This window comes from Mauremys mutica, unplaced genomic scaffold, assembly GCF_020497125.1.
Source record: "Mauremys mutica isolate MM-2020 ecotype Southern unplaced genomic scaffold, ASM2049712v1 000065F_np12_subseq_1:104380_obj, whole genome shotgun sequence".
Lineage (NCBI taxonomy): Eukaryota > Metazoa > Chordata > Testudines > Geoemydidae > Mauremys > Mauremys mutica.
This window is the reverse complement of record NW_025422824.1, coordinates 29460-44242: the sequence shown is the minus strand read 5'-3', so window position 1 is coordinate 44242 and position 14783 is coordinate 29460. Positions and strand designations below refer to the sequence as shown.

At 38.8% G+C, this 14783-nt stretch overlaps 1 protein-coding gene across 1 annotated transcript in view; it reads right to left on the bottom strand.

Annotated features, from left to right (window-relative positions):
- The window catches only part of LOC123356942 (MORN repeat-containing protein 1-like), a 93480-nt gene that overhangs the window by 55214 nt on the left and 23483 nt on the right, over positions 1–14783 (bottom strand). The window contains exons 7-10 of the mRNA XM_045000201.1: positions 10766–10862; positions 8952–9062; positions 6595–6718; positions 4272–4462 (exon numbers count right to left, since the gene is read on the bottom strand). Of these exons, the coding sequence (XP_044856136.1) occupies positions 4272–4462; positions 6595–6718; positions 8952–9062; positions 10766–10862 (523 nt within the window). The remainder of the gene's footprint in view (positions 1–4271; positions 4463–6594; positions 6719–8951; positions 9063–10765; positions 10863–14783) is intronic.

Sequence of the window (14783 nt, the reverse complement as noted above, 5' to 3'; positions counted from 1 at the left end):
AAACCTAATAGTCAAATGAACCTTTTGGAAGCAATAATTCAAAATGTAAAATATGTGCTTTGGCCCCACTTATTACATTTTTAATACTTGTCCATACTACAATGTTGTATATTATGCCTTATTTATTTTGGCTGAAATTCACTGATAGCACTAAGCTCTTTGCACTAGTTAAGCCCCACATAGGGCTGCACAGGGAAATGCAGGTGAAGCCCCCTACACACAAAGCAAAGAGTCTCCACATCATCATCATCATCCCCACAAAGACTAGCACAAAAGCCATAATGACGCAGGATAAAGAAGAGGCCATTGGTTTGTGTTTTGATGGATCCAGTGGCTCTCAATATCTATACAACTAGCATGGTGCAGCTGCAACTCCAATCCACAGCAGCTATGGGAAAGGTCAGGCTTTATGCTGGTGTAGTAAGACCCACTAAAAGATGACATGATAAAAGGTGTAAAAAATAATGAAGATAGAATGTGATCTTCTATTTATCTTCTTGTGTCATAAGACAAGTACAAAGAGACATTCAGTGAAAATGAAGGGGGGGCACATTCAAAACCAACAAAAGGAAATACTTTTTCACAAAATGTGTAATTAGATTGTGGACCTGACTGCCACAATACATCATGGAGGCCAAGACTGTAGCAGGATTTTAGAAAAGGAATTAGACATTTAGGGTATGTCTGTACTGCAGTTAAAACCCTGCAGCTCGCCCATAGCAGCTGACTCAGGCTCGTGGGGCTCCGGCTAAGGGGCTGTTCAATTCCAGTGTAGACGTTCAGGATTGGGCTGGAGCCCGAACATCTACACCACAATTAAAACAGTCCTTTAAGATCAAGCCCTGCGAGCCCAAGTCAGCTGACAAGGGCCAGCCTCGGGTGTTTAACTGCAGTGTAGGCATACCCTTATATGCTTAACAAGAGTAATCCTCTGCCCCCCATTCAAACAAAAACAACAAACCCACCAAGACTTTTGGAAGGGATAAACCCCCTCATATTTAAGGGCATAAAGCACCCACTATAGGGAGGAGGAGGAGGAACCGTCCTTGGAGTCAGGTTATCCCTAGAACAGCCGGTGCAGTCCACTTTTCGAGACTGGAGACAGGACTGGACACTGGTCTGATCCAGTCTGGCAATTCCTATGTTCCACTGTAATGAGCGGACCTCTATGCTAGCAGTGCTAATTAGAAATAGCTACCATCAGGGCAGGCCCTGGGAATTTATTAACTATTATTATTAATAATTATTATTATTACACACCTCTCTGCACCCATCTCTGCAGTATGTGGATCCTGCCTTGGGTGAATTCCACTATATGCTTCCCAGTCCACTGTTCTTTTCCCCACTTTTTTTTAATAAACAATGGGTCCGTCATTGCAACATTTTTGCACTAAATTTATTATTAATTAATAAACAAATGCTGATCTGACTTATCTTTTTCATGCTTTTTCTTCCTTCTCTTTCTCCATTGTCTTCATTCCATTTTTTATGTACCTTTTATACTATTTATCTCTTCTCTGGATCATTTCTCCCATACTTATTTTTCTATATTGTACAATAATTGTTCCATGTCCTGCCATCACACTCTTCTTCTGTTGTGTATACTGCCCTTCAATCTCACCCATTGTCCTGCCCTCCTTTCTGTTCTCTTCTTCCTCAATCTCTTCCCTCCTCTTCCTAAATTACTGACTCTCTTCCCCTAGTACCTCTCTCTTCTTTCCTGTCTGTCACATTCACAACCCAATCACAAGTTGGTGAAACTACACCAGGGCAGAATTGTCCCATTGTTTCTGTCTGCTTCTGCACACTCACGCAGATGGTACTGCATAGGGTCACATCCAGTAGGTGTTCTTCCGAACCAGAAGAATTAAAAATTCATTTTTCTTTAAAACGAAAGCCAAGATTCTGCAAATCCTGATGGGATCACCCAAAACATGCTGGTACCCCTATTTATGCTCAATCCAGCTTCTGCCCAAATGTGATCCTCCAATTATGGTTAAAGAGGAATAGAAAAGTGAATTGTTAATTATGGGTAGGCAGTAGGTAGAAGGATTATACATTCATTAGACATAGTGAATGAAAAGGTTAGCTAAGGGAAAAGTCAAAAGTTCCCAGCCCATGCTAATGTCACCATTGCTCCAGATGGCATGTCTGCATAGCAGAATTCTGGGTAAAAGGGAGTGTGCCGTGCTCTGGAGATCCTCGCTGGTGTAATGGCCATACAAAGGGACCATTACAAACTGACACAATTAAAGCAGCCCTCGGGCTGTTCCAATTTGAGCTGTGGCCCAAGATCAGTCCCGGGATGAGAAGGTTAGGGTGGAAAGGTTGCTTAGAGTCACATTTGTCTTCCCCATGCTTCAGTGAAGCTGAGCATTTAGCCCTCTCTCTAAAGAAACTGAAATCAGCTGAACTAGGTGCAAGACTTCCATCCATTCTGATGAAAAGAAAAGTGATGTGTGTTCTGTTGCGAGTGACTAAGGAGTTAAAAAATACAATACTGTTACTATTCACACTTACAAGGATGACAGGAATCAGTCATCTACCTGACCCTCCCTCTGTGGTAGCCAACAGCCTGGATTATGCTTGTACCAGGAAAGCTGTTAGTTACAAATATTGTAGTAGGGATTTCAACTCCAGACTCTCTCTGCTTCAATGTCCCATGAAAGGGAAAAAATATTTTTACCTATGACCTGAAAATTCGCTAATCAAATGGCCCGGAATGAGCCAGCAAGAGTGAGACACATTTGTTTAATAACCCTAATCTTGTGGTGATAATTTAACATTAGTTCATGTGGTAAATAAGGATTCTTCTTCATTATCAATATTTACTTTAGTGAGTTAAAAAACAAATGACAAAAAAAATTGCACAAACTTGTGATTTTTGAAAACCACAGTGTCACACACAAGCTGGGGCTATCAAAATAAACCTCTAAGATAGTTTGAAAAAACAAAATAAATACCATCTAACTCGTAACTACCACCAGCTTTGTTACTCCACTGACCGCATTAAGATGCAAATCATGTATTTACAATGTATCAAGTTATATGGGAGGATTTAATATTACTGTTCACAATAAACTTCCGTGATTAAACTTTGATTCAACTCCCAAGCCTCAGCATTAGGCTCCCATGAATAATTCCAAGAATAATAGGGTGGTAAAGCAATACCAGCATGTTTATAAAGAAAGTGTTAGTTCAATCATTACTCCCTGTACTGTAGGAAAATGGAATAACAATCTAAGTATTGAATATATATATTATATAGGATGAACATGCAACTACGACTTACTGTGCTATAATTCCTTCAAGAGGTAATGAGATGGACAAGAGGACGTTAGGGCATTAGCATAGGACTTAGGAGTTCAAGTCCCTAATCCATCACAGATTTCCTGTGTGACCATGGGAAAGTCATGTAGCCTCTCTGGGTCTCAGTGCCCCATCCATACAATGGAGGTAACAGCACTGCCTACCTCAAAGGGGTATTGTGAGGATAAATACCGTAAAGACTGCGAAGCACTCAGACACTATGGTAATGGGTTCCATTTAAATACCTTAAATAGAAGTCTTACACTCCAAGAACTGTACATGATTTCACCAGTAGACTATTTCCCAAAAATTCATACACCACATATTGCAAGCAACAAGGACAAAACTGGGAGGGGAAAAAATGAAACACATATTTCTACTTAAAAGGTGTTTATCTTAAACTGATTTCAATTAATTAAAAATATCTTAAAGGGGCTAGAGGCACTTTCACTTTACTCAAGACACTGCATCTGTTGCATTTGAAGTCACAGAATGAAAGTTGTTACTAGAGATGGGCTGAACCAGCACCAATGCCTCTGAATGCTGGCAGTGGGAGAGGGTCAAAATTCTGAATTCACATTTACATTTCATGGTTTAGGCCCATCTTTCATTCTACCACAGTGAGTGAACTTAGATTGTCTAAGTGATTGTTGCAGCGCCTTTATCTAATTCATTGTGAACCAGTGTATTTTGACTGAACAAAATAACTGAAGTAGAAGCTTTGGAGAAGAGGTTGTTTTTTATAAAACAGAAATTAAATATTTCTATGAAATGTATTCCATTTATTATAAGAAAGTCAGTGGAAATCACTTCTGCTGTTAAAATGCTTTGAGAGCCACCTATTTGCATTACAAAAGCTGTCTCTTATTTTTCTGAGTTGTTTTACTCCTGTGTAAAGATACCTTTTGTTTCTCAGTTAACTAAAAAGCTGAGCAGTTGACTAATCCATTATCTCTACTCACCATCCTCGGTGCTAGGGGCATCTCCCATTCCAAGCAGGGTGTCTGATCTGGATTCTGGCTCTATATCTCCCTTAGGGATTGGTAAATCAGCCAGTGCAAATCCAGATTTGCCAGATATAGGGACAGCGGCTTTCAGTTCCCAGCTTCCAGACACAGCATCCATCAAAGGATAGCTAATACACTCAAATCCACTGTGAAAGAAAATAGGGTTGACATTTTACTTTGTTTGTGCTGATAGGTTTTAAGATTTTAATAAAATAATCCAGATATAATATGGAATTTACCATCACGACCATAAAATATCCAGTGAATGAAAGTTACAACTGTGTATATATATTGTGATATATACAACATAACATACAGTACTGAGAAACTAGCTGATGTCACATGACTTTAGTCTATCTGATTTTGTCAGCAAACAGTGTAGCCCTAAACCTTTGTACACCAAGTTTATTTGGGTTACTTATCTCATGTCTGTCAGGTCTTGGTGAACTGGTACACAAAGTCACAATGACGACCTGTCCTGATAATCATCATAAAATGATTAAAACTGAGCAACTTGAAAGAGAATGTTTACTGTGGATTACATTTCATGTCATAGAGTGCTGCTGAGAGTAAGGATTTTTAAGTGTTTAGCTAGATAAAAGATATTGAGTAATATTTTCACCTATGGTCAGCCATTACCCTTGAGGGAGAAAAGAGAAATATGTTACTCTACAAAATATGTTGAGCAATATGTTGGCTGGGATTTTCAAGGGAGTTAAGGGTTCAAACCACTTCAAATTTCAATGGGAACTGGGTGCCAAACTCACTTAGGTTCTGAAAATCTCAGTCATGAATCCTGATTTAGGATCCTAAATATGCAGGCTGATTTTCAAAAGTGCCGAACATTTAGTAGCTCCCATTAACTGCAATGGGAGCTGCTGGTTGATCTGCACTTTGAAAAATCATATCACTTATTTAGGATCCTAAATTGGGATTTAGAATCTTAACTTTAAGGCTTCTGTTTTTGAAAATCGTGGCTGCTATATTTTCATAGTTAAGGAATCCCTTGATTGAGCAGCTATAATTTACTATTTAAAAGAAAAATCCTCTCAGACAAAGGACTCCATGTCATGTTTTGACGGAAACATACTTAAACAACCATGGGCAACATTTTCAAAAACATAGCAATGTTAGGGGACTTACTTTTTTAAAGAAAGTACAGCACATGCACATGTTTATTGTAAACAGTGAACTTTCAGTGGCAACCATGATTTACCAGCCTTTGACAGAGCCAGCTGTTAAAGACCATTTTAAAGACCATAGTCAGTGACTATGGAGAAACAAACTACCCAGTGATCAGAACACATGCTTGGTTTAAAACAAAACTGTCACAAAGAGTAAAATTTTCACAGTTGTCTAAGTGATTTAGGAGGAGTCATTTACAATGGAATTAAGGGTTTGTCTACATAGGAAAGTTTTACCAGTTATATCAGTAGAACTTTGCCTATTTAAATTCACACCTTAGTTTAAACGGGCATAACTTTCCCATGCAGACAACATTTTAGGTGCCTAAGTACCTAATTTATTTCTGAAAATGGGGCTTAGGCTTGACACTTACTCAATATCTTTTTTCTACTTCACCAGTAATATTTGTAGAATTTAATGTCTGAAGAACAAAATGGCTTCTTTCAAAATACTGTATCAAGAAATACTGGCAAAGTAATTCAGATATACAAGGGAAAAAAGACTAAAGAAGATCTACCCCAGGATTCTCACACTCAATGTCAATAAAGATTGCAGTAATGTACAGGGCTGCCCAGAGGATTCAGGGGTCCTGGGGCAAGCAATTTCAGGGGCCCCTTACATAAAAAAAAGTTGCAATACTATAGAATACTATATTCTCGTGGGGACCCCTGTGGGGCCTGGGGCAAATTGCCCCACTTCCCCCCTCCCGCCCCCCGGGCAACCCTGGTAATGTAAGAGGGAATATAGTCAGAGTTTATGAAAAGAATTAGCCTTATCACCCAGGGTCATGAGCCAAAGGCCACTGAAGGCAATAGGATTCCTTCTACTGATTTCAATGAGGTTCCCAGTGCCTTCTGGAAGTCACAGGCTTGGGAGGAAGAGGAGAAATTCATAGAAAGTAAGTGGTGATGGCACAAGAAAAATCCAAGAATCTGGCTTGAACTAGATGATAGGGCAAGTACTGCAAGGGAAAGTCAGCACCGATACACAGGGAAAACACCAATGAGTGACTGCAAAACATTGAGTCACTGCACCTTGTGTATTATTCAAGAGAAAATACTTCATGAAATAGATTTTTCCACACACTACGTACAAAGGGGTTTTCACTGGCTTCCTTTCAACTTCTTCAATTAACTTGAATAAGCTGGTAGAAGAACTTGCTGGAATTTGATGGTTTTTGACTCCAGCCCAGATCTCCAAAAGTCGACCATTCTCATCTTCCCATCAAAAGAGCATCAGGAAAAATAAACAATTAAAATTTCATAACTGTGTAGTAAAAAACTGAAATATTTGTTGCAACTGCACAATATCATCTTACAAGTTTATGCAAAATTTCAGAATCAACCACTGAGTAAAAACACTCTCATCATACTTGTTAGCAAGGGTGGTAATAAAACCTAGTGTTTTGTCCAACAGACTAGTGGTCAGTGGCTTTCAAAAAGAAAAATATATGATGAAGGAAGAAGAAAATATTTTTAAAAATTAAGATTTAAGTGTAAGAAAATCTCTAGGAAATCAGAATCTACTTGAGAGAATAATCCAGTGTTATTTTCTTGCTTCTCTTTCATTGTAGCTATTTCAGTCATGATCTAATAATATCTTTGATTAATACCCCATTAATATTTCTTGCTCATTCACTTCAATTGTTAATCCTTAGCCTTATATTGTTTATTTGGCAAATCAAAATGGTGTGTCCTTCCATCTCTCAGCTGCTGAGTCTGTTCCTTCAATATTGTGGTTTCATTTTGTGATGTGTTGATATTAATTGTAATACAGCTTTCTTCTGACAAAAAAAAATAGATAGTCTGGTAAAAACTAGGGACAAATTCTGTGCGGGCTTAATTTCACAAAAGTTGAAGCCAAATACTAGTCCAGGGGCAAGGTAGGAAAAATTATACTTTCTGCAGTTCAGCATCCAAAGAAAGCAGATTGAGAAAAGTAAAGTAATGATCAGAGGAACCCCAGCAGTCACTGAATCCCTTGCAAAATTTCAAAGAAACATGCATAATTCTGCAGAGGCCTTAGGTACTCAAAGTTTCCAACCCTCATGTAGATGAAGCTTGCCAAGAGTCTTCTTTTACTATGCCACGCAAACAACAGAGCTAAAACTGTCTTTTGTACTTTCAGTTGGGAGATCACAACTTGAAAGCCAGCTTGTCTTCTCAGCAGGCTGGAACAGAGAGTTTGTGCTCACCATTTCTAGTAAAGGCAAATATGGGGAATAAATATTTCAGTTTCCTTGAACATTTTCTATTCAAATTGTGAGAAAAAGAACAAAGACATAGTTTAACCTTTCCAGAGGATTCATTTTAAATAACCTCCTCTGATTTGTATTTTTGAAAAGCTATAACAAAGCTGTCACATTTTCTGAAATACTTATCTAGGTACATTCATTTAAGTCCACAATGCTGTGGATAGCCTTGACTTCCACAGAAATGATTTTAAATAGAAGGTTACAAAGACCAAGTGAGTTTTAACTGTCAACAGGAAGGTTTTCTTTTCTGAATACAGAATTTAAATGAATGCATTGATTGTGAAAGGGCATAGATTGACAGCACTGGAAAATGACGTCTTCTCTCTCTGCAAATGAAAGTACAGTACAAACTTTATCCCTTCTAATTTATCCTAACACTGACCTAGAGAGAACCCTTCTAGGGTTGAGAGGAGAGTTTTGTCTCTATTCAATCCCTTACCTTTCTTCTAAGACTGCCAACAAAGAGACCAGTTAATGTACTCTAAATATGGGTCTGAGACCATCAACTCATGTACACAGGCCACAAACAAGCTGTCAGATGCTTATAAATTTTGGTCATTAATGACCTGGATTTAACTGTGAAAAATTGTATCCCATTATTAATCTCCTTAACACAACAGTCCCACATTGTGCATGTTTCTAACTATAATGACTTTCCGCTTTGAGATTTTGAAATAATACTAGCGAATTATGTGCACATATAATATTAAGCATGGAATTCAGAAATGAAGTAAAATTCATAAATTTTTAGGGACACTGACAGATTTTTTTGCTCAATCTATCAAACACTTCATTTCTTGAGATGCTACCAATATGATAACATTGCCTATTGCATAGATTACTTACATATAATTGTTTTCTGAAAGTAGGATGTGTGTAGATTCTGTGTGTAGATGTGTAGATGTGTGTACATTTGTACCTTTGGGTCATGTGCAATGACTTCTGTGTGGCAAGACATCAGAAGTACAGCACACCCCAAATTTAAAAGATTTCACAAACCATATCCTTTTAGGTGGCAGCCACATACCTGAGTGGTACAAGGCAAAATTATAGGTCTCATAAAAGACCTTGAACAAAAATTATCTTAACTGTCAAAGGAAAATTTAATTTAATGCCATGTTTTGGTATTTTTATTCTCTATTTATAACTGTGAAACATTTTTATATGGCAGAAAATATTTTTAAACATGTTCTTACATTCACAAACCTCTCCTCCTTCATTCTGTAGCTGGACATGAAGGGTGATAGCAGACCCTTGGATTACATCAATAACTTCTGGGCCCAAAATTACTATCTTCTTTGCTTGAGCTGCAACATTAAATATATTTGAGTTCTTCTCTTATTAATAGACTTGAAGTGCTCCCCCTCCTTCAAAGAACCATTGCTCTGGAGCATCTTTTATGATTTTCTCTCCCAAACAGATTGATGAATTGCTGGTAGTAGACCTCAGGCATCAATAGCCTTACAAATTGCTTATACTTTCATTCTAGATCTTCTTCTTATTGGTGGTGGTAAAAGATGAGCCACTATTTAAGCAATCCCTTTAGTGGATATAGGCCAAACAAAATGTGCAGAAACCGTGTGTGTGTGTCTTCGATCCTAATCTAACTCCTATTGAAGTCAATGGGAGTCTCTCTCCATTTGTTTCCACAGGATGTGGATCAGCTAGTAGTGCTCCAGAGATGGTTACCTTGATTCCCAGCAGCCACAACTTCAGATCCCAGGTAGGTTAATTTAGCATTTCATCCTTCAGAAATAGATGCACTGAGTTCCATTAAATTTTCTGCGTGTGATAATTTCATATGAGAACTTTCAGATTAAATGGTTTTATCTTTATGTCCTAAATCAAAAGTTACCTTCCCCACCTTCACTGAAGTATGCTTTGTACCACTGACTGCCTCCTTCCATCACAGAGATTACTAAAATGCATCAATGTTGTTTACATATCATTTGTGAAGAACTTTGGGGTTATGTGTAAAGCACAATTAGAAAGCAGAGGTGTGATTTTTGCACTAGTGAACAAATGTGTCAGTGGATCAGATATCAATCTGAAAACTGGAATGACAGTTGTCTAGGCTCTGTTTTGTTTACAATGCTTGTTATGAGATTCTAAGGTGTTGTAACTATGCTTCACACAAGAGATGATTTCCTCTACCCTAGATGATCTTCCCTTTCCATTGCAAAATGAGCCATGGAGATAATTCTGGAACTCTTTCTAGAGGTCTGACACCATAAGCTATGTGCCTCTCCTGTGCCATATCCAGTCCTCAGCTAGAAGAGGAGGCTAGCATGACTCATGGTCTTTGAAAGAGAAAAATGGAGAAATTCTAGGGGTCTTCTTCTCTTCCCAAACAGTTCTTCTAATTTCATCTTCCATCCAGCCCTAACATTCTATTAGGTTTACAGCAAATAAATCTTCTTGCATATTGCAACAACCATTTCCAGTTTGGAAACCATGATACATTATGTTCTAAAAGCTATCAGAATTTATTGGAAATATAGTACTTTATCTTCTAGTTAATTTTTATCTAGGGCGGTTTGTGAAACAGTATAGAAAGCAGCTAGGAATATGCTGAATAATTAACCGTGGAAGAGATGAATATCAAGTTGTGACCTCTGCTTTCTGAGCAGGACAATTTAATACTTGTTTTTTAAACTTACTATGTTATTATTTTTGTGAATAAGGTAACGGCCTTTAACTCCAAAAACGTATGTGAGATTTGCTTTAAAATGAAAAGAGCACATTATTCTTCAAAAAAGATTCCAAAGTAACATTTTATACTTCATTGTGGCTCTACGTTTAATTTGAATTAATAGCTTCCCCCCCCCACACACACAAATGTGCCACTCAAACAGCTACGCTTTCTCTCTTATGAACTACATGTTCCAGGCAAACTGAGTGCACAGAGGAGGCTAACACTATAGCCAGATCATATTAATCAACAGAGACACAGCCAAAGCATTATGTTGAAGTCTTGTTAATAACTGGATAGCATAATGAATGAACGTACCAGCAGGGTAGCCATTGATCCACAGTCCATCATAGATGACACCAGAACAATGAATTTCAGTGCCCTGTCCATTGAACACATCATTTCTCCACTGTCCCTTCAAATAGAAACACATTGATTTCAAATTTGCAACACAGGCTACTTTATATCGAAGGGATTATTCCAGAGGGTTCTCAATAGCCAAGTGGGTGGCCCTCAAGGTTCTTTATAAATACCCTTCCAACAGTTGTGTGAACATGTTGAATGGGGGACCACACAACAGTCGAGGATTACGTGGCACTCCACAATACACCCTCTAAAGAAAAAGAAGAATCAAGTATTTCTTGCTGAAGGTTTGTTACAGTGGGGCGCTATTATCAGAGGTGCTTCTGTGAAGAAATTACATTGCACTTAAATGCAGAGAATGAGTTACTACTTGGCACATGCAGAATGACGCACCATTTCCTATACAGATTGTGAAGAGTGACATACTGGGACAAATTCAACCCCAAAAATTTCAATGATTTACACCACTGCTGAATTTGGCCCAAGATATATAATATTATACACATAAAGAAAATGATGTTTGCAAAATCAAGCACTCAAAAGTTAGGGAATGCCAGAACTGAGCTCCTGTGCAACCATAATTGGGCCCCTGGTATGCATGCCTTATGATAAAATCTTTAATTGCAAGACCAGATATTATTTTTCCACAGGACCTCTGTCTCTTTCAGCAACTGGAACCTTGAGATCCACAGCACAAAGTAACAGTATTAGGCTGTTATCTTCTGTGTGGACCAGCACTAGAGGGGTATGAGAGACAGACATCCTTTTCTAGTGGCTTTCACAGCTATTTGCTGACAATAGAAGAATGGTGAGACAGTCTGTCATGGGCAGGGGAGCAGGAACTCACACTTGCAACACACACAGACAACCAAAAGTTTAAGTGTGGGAAGTGAAGTGGTACTTCTATAACATTTGCCAATAGCTATATGTAGTGTTAAAAAAAAAAAAGAGAGAGAGAGAAAGTATGTATTTCAGGCTCTCTCCTGCACTATGGCACTGACTCCTTAAACTTAACAGGGTGTTAGGAGCTGGAGAATAAACACGTTTTAAAGTCTCACGTGATCTCATTTCTGCTATGCTGATCCACTGCAAATTAAAATTTATTTACGGCAGGTTGTTCAATTTCTGGTTCTGCTGTATGATAAATGGAGGCTGCACAAAACAAAGTGCTACTATAACTCTAAATTTGTCTAAGCCACCTTCAAATTCCAGATGGATTTAGAGGTTAGAATTCTTCCACTCTTTCCACCTTTAGCAACTAGTATCCAAAATAGAGAACAAGAGCGACTGAGCACAGGCTGTTAAAAACAGTTCTGCAGAAATATGTTTCTGCAGCAACTCACTTTATTCTAGTTTCCCCCTCATTATTTTAAAGTATTCCATGGAAATAATTTGAAAACGATTTGCTTTAGAGTATAATTGTTAGAAAGCATGGAATGAAAGTTTCATAATGGACCGGATGGCAGGCTCTTCTGTTGTCCCACCCTATTATCAGGTGTTGAAACCCTGCAAGGCGATGCCAGCTTATTTTTGTTGATTCGCTGGTGGCAGGTGCAACTCATTAACTCCATTTGGGACAGACAGGTGGGAGTAGCTCCTTGAGCAAAGAATTGGGTTTTAGGACAGAGAAATTTCAGTGGAGAAACTACAGGGATAGTCATTCTTGAAGAGAAAGCTTAAGTTTATATATTTGTTAATATTAGCTGAGTTACCAACAACTACAGATATCAGGAAGGAAGTACGTTTGGACTAAATACGGTCTATGTATATAAACTGTATGTATATACTGTATATAGAGCAAGGTAAACCTGCTTGCTATATACAAATGTAGTTATCAGAGCTGTAGTTCTGGGCCTGATTCTGATTCCTTACTCACACTGAGTAACACCTTATTTCACAAGTAGTCCCACTGAAATCAATGGGACTATTTATGCAGTAAAGTACTATAGAAAAGGGGTCGGCAATCTTTCAGAAGTGGCGTGCCGAGTCTTCATTTATTCACACTAATTTAAGGTTTCGCGTGCCAGTCATACATTTTAACATTTTTAGAAGGTCTCTTTCTATACATCTATAATATATAACTAAACTATTGTTTTATGTAAAGTAAATCAGGTTTTTAAAATGTTTAAGAAGCTTCATTTAAAATTAAATTAAAATGCAGAGCCCCCCGGACCAGTGGCCAGGACCCGGGCAGTGTGAGTGCCACTGAAAATCAGCTCGCGTGCCGCCTTTGGCACACATGCCATAGGTTGCCTACCCCTGCTATAGAACATGAGTTAGAATGTGACCCTTTGCTCTTGTATAACCAGTGCCTCTCTTCCTATGGTTAAAATAAGCAGTTCAAAGAAAAGATGTAGCAATCGCTTTTAAATGCTGAATATGCCAAAAAATCTACTTCTTAGCATGACAACATTTACAATGGTGCTCACACTTCTAAACATTCACTAATACATAGTATGAAAGATACCATACAGAAGTGAATTCAATCTCTGAAGCAGTACTGGGGAAACCCAGTAACTTCAGCACTGCTACGTTACTTTTAGGAGAGTTAAAGACCATGATTAACAGAAAAGCAAGGGAACAAGTAGTCACTCAATAATGACACAGGCCTATGGGGATTTGGCAATGATTCAGATTTAGTGTTTAGCCTTCAGAGGGAAAAGTTATTATTGCAATATAAATGTATAGCAGAATAAATCATTTTAATTGTAAAAGTGTGTGTGGGGGGAGGGAGAAAATGAGATTGGGGGAAGAGATAATACTATGCAGTGGACTCTTCTGAAAAAATCTCACCATTTCTATCAGCAGTATAGTTCCACCCCAGGCAGCGATGGTGGTAAGTAATGTAATCACACTATGAGCAGGCATTGCCATTTTCACAATGGTGTCATCTACACCTACTCTGAGGAAGGTTGGATAACACAGTCATTAAAATGTCAGTCAACCAGCCACTCTGTGCTAGACTAATGTAACCGCTACTACCAGCGGAGCTGAACTGGTGACAGTAATGGTGGGAAATCTGAAGTTTAAGAGGTTTCAAAATAACTAGAAACTAATCGGTTTATTGTGATGTACTGAAATAATAGGAGACTTATCTTACTGTACTACATGCACGTGTGCCATTATGATGGGGTGTTCATCCCACACATGCTGGTAAAGAGCTAATAGGAGAACCCAATTAATCTTCCTGCTCACACCTGAAGGGTGGGCTAGGCCAAATTAGAGACAGAGCCAGCTGGGGGAGAATAGGGCTTGTTTCATAAAGATCTGGGTGAGGGAGCAGAGAGTTCTTCCCTCTGTCTAGTATGCAACCTGAAAGAAGGCTGAGAAGGGCAGCAGAGCAGTCATGCTACTCCAAGGGTAAGCTAGAAGGCTGACTGGAGACACGGGCTCTGAGGAGATGTAACCTGCCTCAACCCCTAAGAGAGAGAATGAGTGTGCCAGCCACTGGAGAGTGGAGTTGTCAAAGGCATAGGAGCTTGAGACAAGGCATGGGGGTAAACTGTAGTGGATGAGGTACACGTATGAGGAAGAGGTGAACAGCTGAGCCCAGCTTGTTTTGAAGGTTTGATTTTTGTTTACATTTCTTTTGGACTTTGGTAGAGGACTCTGTGGCCTGGAAAGGGGCATGACTCAACAAAGTGGTCTGGCTAGAAGGCTTGGACAATCTTATGGCTGAAGTAGACCAACGGATAGTAGGGGGACACTGAGACAAAACTTGCTGCAGTGCAGCAGCCATCCAGGAGGGAATGTGTTGGGGCAGCAACTTTGCCACAGCCATAGAGTTCTTTTGTGTATGCCTCTTTTTCCAGCAGCTACCAACAAGTAAGATTTTAACACTTAAAAAAAAAAAACCATGAAAGTAGCGGGATATGTAACCGTTCTTATGGTCCATCATCCTCATCCATAGAAGGTGGGCAGGCACCTTTACCAACAGTCACAAGTGCTCTCTGTTTGGGTTACTCCCTCTGCT